The sequence below is a fragment of the Apaloderma vittatum genome, unplaced genomic scaffold (genome assembly GCF_000703405.1).
Source record: "Apaloderma vittatum isolate BGI_N311 unplaced genomic scaffold, ASM70340v1 scaffold3327, whole genome shotgun sequence".
Classification (NCBI taxonomy): Eukaryota; Metazoa; Chordata; class Aves; order Trogoniformes; family Trogonidae; genus Apaloderma; species Apaloderma vittatum.
In genome coordinates, this window is record NW_009727701.1 from 43014 (window position 1) to 49373 (window position 6360).

The 6360-nt window shown below is 49.7% G+C and overlaps 1 protein-coding gene across 1 annotated transcript; it reads left to right on the plus strand.

Annotated features, from left to right (window-relative positions):
* The first annotated feature begins 2957 nt into the window (after nt 1-2957).
* On the plus strand, nt 2958-4792 carry RTN4R (reticulon 4 receptor). Its single transcript, XM_009873757.1, is given in 3 exon segments — nt 2958-2991; nt 3349-3980; nt 3983-4792. Coding segments are annotated over 3 exon segments (1476 nt in total).
* Nucleotides 4793-6360: the final 1568 nt, after the last annotated feature.

The following is a 6360-nucleotide window of genomic DNA, read 5'->3' on the forward strand; positions in this document are numbered from 1 at the left end:
GGCTGTCTGTGGACTGCTGCACTTGCTTCAGGCTGTGTGCTGGCTGGGGACCCTCTGACGGCTGCTGGATGCTGAGCTCGTCATGGATCAGTCAGGACACGGTTGAGCTGCACAGTGGGAAACTAACTGGAAAAAAGCTTTGGGGGATGATTGACAGTAACTGTCTCCGGTGGAAGGAGCTAATCCGAGCAGCTCATGAACACCAGGTCCCTAATTAAAGCACACAGGCCAGCCCTGCCTGTAATTAATTTCCCTGTGCTGCTGCTGCACCGGCAGCCAGACTCATGGCTCCCAGCAGCCGTGGAAGCATCGGCAGCAGGAGGAGAAAAGCTGTGGTTCAGAGTGGAGCAGGATTTGCCCCTTCCTTTCTGCTCCTCTGCACTGGGGAGGAGCCGTTGTGTGCCTCCAGCTCTGTCTGCACCCAGAAGCTGGGACAGGACCTTGCTGCTCAGCTCTTTCCATAGGAAAGGGCTGGTGATGCATGCTCAGGACATGAGCATCAAGGGAGGTGCGGGAGCATGGCTGTCAGGAGGGGGTGGCATGGGGCAGGGTGGCATTCATATGCATGGCTTGTTCTCTACCAGCAGCTTCGTGTTCTCTCTTTCTCTCCCTGTCTATACATATATTTATTAAGCACTTGCCTCCCCTGGCTGGAGCTGAAACAGGAGCATCATTGCAATTCCTCTCCCATAGGAATGGTTCTTTGCATTCACTCTGCTGTGTGTGTGTCACACATTTATAAGGCACTTGGGATACATCTAGGCTGCGGTTGGATTTTCCCCGAGCAGGCTGTAGCCCCTGCAGTATTGCCCAGGCAAGGAGGAGCAGGTGGGACGAGCCCTAGAGCCTGCAGCCGTGTCTGTGGTCTGAGCACTGCTCTGGAGAGGGTGGTGCTTGTGGTGAGGTGAATCCCATCGCTCCTCTGCCACCCCAGCCCGCATCACCTGAACCACGCAACTGCAGAAAGAGGCTCCAGAAAGTCCTATTTGCTCTGGCTCAAGGTTTTCAGTACCAGCTGGAGAGGAATTGTTGCTGGTCAGAGAGTCGCCGGCATGGTTTTAATTTCCCAGGAGGGTCCTCTTGGTGTGACATGTCTCTAGCAGGGGATTTCAGTTGTCTCACATTCCTTTCCTCCATACAATGGGACGTGATATGTCAAAACATGACAAACCAGCCAGAATGTGTCATAATACTGCATGCAACACGCTGCCTTCCAGGGACGCGCAGCAGCTAATAATATCAGGCTCAAATTATCCCCACATGCTGAGCTGTTATTTTTTTAGTCCCGTGCGGACTATGATAAATAGGAGTCTCCTGCCTGTATGGGACCATCGGATCACCACAGATTTATTAGCTGCACGTGGTGAATTAGTTTGACTAGACTGAAACCCAGACCTGAGATCCCAGCTTGTTCTTGCAGACAAGTGACTTTCCCACCTTGGCTTCTCCGACACCTTTGTGATTGCCTCAGTAAACAGCTTGGTGAGGTTTCCATGTGATTTAATCCTTTATCGTTGGGGTTTGAAGTTGCTGCTTCAGAGATGATGCGATTTCAGCAGTAACATGATCATGTTTTTGGCTGTTCTGAGATGCAGATGCCGTCCCCGGGGTTTGGGAGCCTGCACCCTGAACGCGTGGCTGGATGCGACCGGGCTCTCTCCAGTCTCCCCAGTTTATCCCCTTCTGCATCATTTCCCTTTTCTGCCTGACTTTTTGAACTCTGCTATTTTGCCATAAGGTGTAACGAGGCATCAACATGCCTGAGCAAGGTTTTCAGTCTTTCAAGGAAGAAATAAAACACCCTCCCACAGCAGCTGCTGTTGTCTCTGGGCTGGAGATCGCCCGCGATGGAGAAGAACGTGTCTTTTTGCTTAGAGGTGCTGTGGTGATGGGGGGGAAGGAGATCGCCCGCGATGGAGAAGAACGTGTCTTTTTGCTTAGAGGTGCTGTGGTGATGGGGGGGAAGGAGACGCACGTGTCCCTGCTCGCACGTGGTGTTTCACAAACGGAGCCTCCCACTGCTGCTGTTGCTGCCCGTTCATTTTAGTTCCCGTTTGCACTTTAGAGGAAGCAATCTAATTACTTGCTGCTAATTGCTGGTAAAGCACTGCTGGAAAGAAAACGCCTCTCTTGCCCGCCTTCCTCACTGTGGGTACGAAACAGCAGCTCTCTCAGCTGGAGGTTCTCTCCTTCCCAGGTGCCCCGTCAGAAGGTGATGCTGGCTGCACAGCCTCTGCCCATCTCTGCCCATCCTCCAGGCCCTTTCCCAGCAGCCCAACTGGGGCTGGTGAATTTGATGAATCCAGCCGCTTCCCGTGCGGTTTCATGGGGAAGGGGGTGGTCATCGCCATGAAAAAGTTCCCTTCATGGGCTCTTCAGCCCTGGTGGGCTGCCTGCGCGCTTCGATACACAAAGTCTACTTCTGCCTTGCAAAGTTTAAGGAATTCCTGAATCAAGCATTGCACGTTTCTTCCTCCAACAACAGCACTGCCCTCTGTGGAAAACTGTGCTGTTTGCAGCTCTTCTTTGGTGCCCACATAGATTTCAAAGGGAAAAAGGGAAGAGAGGAAGGGAAACGAGAATTTTTAATATAAAGATTTTGCCAAGAGAAGAAGAGGATGCTCTTGGCTCCAAGACCTCTACAGGCAGATCTGACCTGTAAGCTATTCTGGGAATCCCTCATAGTTATTTCTTACAGGAAGACCAGATTGGTCTAAAATTGTGCACGGAACGCCACAAAAGCCACACCTCTGTCTTACATTTTGAGTGCAATCCGGCGGACACATGCTTGTTTTGGAGAATTGCTCAACGATCCTGAAAAGCAAGGAGCTGGCGGCACTGCTGGAGTGGGACGCGGAGTTGCCCAGTAGAACCCCACAGCCACAGACACTGGTCATAGCTGGGCAGATGCTTTCCCTTAGGCTGAACTGTGCTAAATGTGCCTCTGTCAGAGACAAATGTCCCCCCAGAAGATGGCCCCTTTCCTCTGAGGTAAGTTCTTTGGAATGGGGCTTCTGCCAGATGTGCGTTCATGACCCATGATGCAAATACGTAGTGACGATCGCTCTCGTTTGCCCCCCGAAGTCAGAGGCCTCCCACATGTGAAAGGCTGAGGAGGTGCTTGGACTTTGTCACTACAAGTGTATATTGATTTCAGCTATCGTGTTGAGCGGTAGAGCATTTTTAATTCTGCGTTTTAATTGTTTGACTCCCCTGGCATATGTTGTTTGTGGTTAGCGGCAGCGCGCTTAGGAGGGTGATTCTCAGGCTCATCTATTAGTTGCAAAGAAAAGCGCCCCCCTCCCCGTGACCCTGGCTAATTTGCGTACTATTTTTGTTATCCTTTAGGAAGCAAACTGCTGATTTTGGTGCTTTGCTTGAACATCCAGTCAGAAGTGGAGTCTTGCCCCGGGGCGTGTGTATGCTACAGTGAGCCGAAGATTACAATAAGTTGTCAGCAGCAAGGACTGACGGCAATCCCCACTGAGATACCCATCCAGAGCCAGCGCATCTTCTTGCACAACAACAAGATAACCCTTGTGAGGTCCACCAGCTTCACCTCCTGCCGCAACATGACGATTCTTTGGATCCACTCCAACAACATCAGCCTCATTGAGCCTGGAGCCTTCTATGGGCTCAACAAACTGGAGGAGTTAGATCTCAGTGACAACACGAACCTGAAAAATATCAACCCTGTCACTTTTCGGGGTCTTGTTCACCTCCACACCTTACACCTGGATCGCTGTGGGCTCCTGGAGCTCTCCACAGGGCTTTTTCGAGGATTGTTCTCCTTGCAGTATCTCTACCTTCAGGATAATAACCTGCAGAACCTGCTGGATGACACCTTTATAGATCTCGCAAACCTCACCTACCTGTTTTTGCATGGTAACAAAATCAAGAGCTTGTCAGAGAACGTCTTTCGCGGGCTGATCAACCTTGACCGGCTGCTGCTGCACCAGAACCGAGTCAGCGTGGTTCACCGAGCGGGGTCCCCCGCCGGTCTTTTCACGACCTTGGGAAAGTGATGACCTTGTATCTGTTTAACAACAACCTGACGGTGCTCACGGGGGAAACCATGGCTCCCCTGGTCTCCCTCCAGTACCTGCGCCTGAACGGCAACCAGTGGATCTGCGACTGCCAGGCTCGGTCCCTCTGGAATTGGTTTAAGCAGTTCAAAGGATCGTCTTCGGAGCTCGAGTGCCACCTTCCCCCACGCTTGGCGGGGAGAGACCTCAAAAGGCTGCAGAGCGCCGACTTGGAAGGATGCGTCGACTCCTTCAACCAGATACGAACAAGCGTTTTTAGCACTAAGACCAGATCCGGTAAACTGCCAACCGGGCTCCCCCCTCTCCCTTCCCACAACGGCTCCCCGAAGTGCTGCCAGCCAGAAATTGATAAGTCTTTTATTTATGAAGCTAAAGGGAAGTCAGGTCCTTCCTCACACAGCAGCCGGCCGTCCTCCAACAACCCCCTGAAGGATAAGGAGAATATGTCCAAAACCAAGTACATCGAGACGGACCCTTCCAAAAATAGCAGCAACAAGCAGATAAACGATTCCCCCTTTGGGACCTTCCCCAGCATTGTAGACCCTCCCTTGACCAAGTTGAAACCAGAGTTTCTAGAGCCTATTGGACCTTCCACAGTCCCAACCAAAAAAAGGCAGGGCTGCTCTAAAAAGAACAAATCAAAGGCTCAGTGCCGCCTCACCCAGCAAGGAAACAGCTCCACGTTACAGCTCAGCCTAAGCCTTTTGATCCCTCCCTTGGTGTGGAGCTTACTGTTATTCTGCTAAAATTAACTCTTTTCCTGGGTTGATGACACTTTAATACTAGACTTTTGCTGACCTCCATAAATGTTGCAAAACAAAAGCAAAACTACCATCCACCCTGAGAAAGCTTTGTTACACAAAAAGTTAACTGGATGCCTTTATAAAAAACAAACAAACAAACAAACAAAAGACAAACACCAAGATGTACATAATTTATTTGTCCTGAAACCTGTGAATGATACCTTTGGTCTTCGGAACTGCACTTGCCCACAAAGCAGCTTTTTGCTACAGCAGATGGTAAAGAAATATGGTTTATTTACAGGAGAAAAAAAAAAAGTGTAAGAAATGCTCTGAAAAGAATGTCTAAAATCTGTCTGTAACTTGACATCACACTGAACAATATTGCAGGTTCCCATTTGCAGAGGTAATGAATTTGATGCTGTTTTAATCCTATGTTTATGAATATTGCAGTTTTTTCCGTATTCATTCCATCACACCATGTTTACGGGCGGCATTTGTTAAAGAATGCTACCTCTTCCTCCACGAGATTGCAGTATATATAGATATGCATTTTATTTTACTTGTGTACAAGTATATGAAAAAAAAATATAAAATAAAGATTTCTTTTTCCTACATGGTTGTCATCTGCAAGGGGTGAGGTACGCTAACCAGCTAAGAAGCTGAAAAATTAAAAGGGTGTTGAGTCATCCGTGATCTCAAAGCAAGCTGAGCATTTAACACGACAGTAATGAATAAGACATACGCGACGTGGTTATGCAATCCTTAACTGGTGCCAGCAAAGGGTTTCCTTGCACGAAACATGCTCTGCTAATGCTCAAACTGTGCCCCAACATCGTTCATATTTCAGGATGCTCGGAATAGCAGGAGATGTTAGCCAGGCCCCTTGATGCTGAGGGCTCCGGGTTGCAGGTAGAGGAACGTTAGTAAGCAATGCCAGGAAGTTGGGCAGGGCCATTTTTCTTCTGATACGCACAGATAACTAGTTTCGGCTTTGTGATCAACAAACCAGAAGGTAGCTCCAGAGTGGAGCAGCGCTCAGGCTTGGATTAATGAAATAGGATGTATCTCCCCAAACACGCAGCTCAGGTGGAGAGCTGGCGTCCATTCCTGGATGTGCCACCAGTGCTTCATGGGGTGAAGTGACTTCGTCTTCTGTATGACCCCCTTCTTTGACTTCGGGATGCTGTGACAATAAACCCATTGATGTCTAGGTGTCCCCATGCCACACACAAACACCGTAAAGCACCTGCTGTGTTCTCCTCAGACTGCAGACAGCCACCCTGTGCACTCTGCAGGTACTCCAGGTCATGGCAGGGTTGTGCAGAGAGTTTGAGAGGAAGTCCCTTTTCCTCATCAAACTATAGATTTTCTTCTGTGCTCCTCCCTTCGGGGGGATTGTGGAGGTATTGAGGTTTATGCGTGCAAGACTGTGCAGGTAGCATCTAGTGTGAGCCAAAGAAGAGCAAGAGCGGTGCCATGGCTGTACCAAAGTCCTGGGAACATGCACTAGAGGCTGCGCTGGCCACGGTAGGGTTCACAGCTCTGGGACTGGTGCTCAGCTTCACAAAACA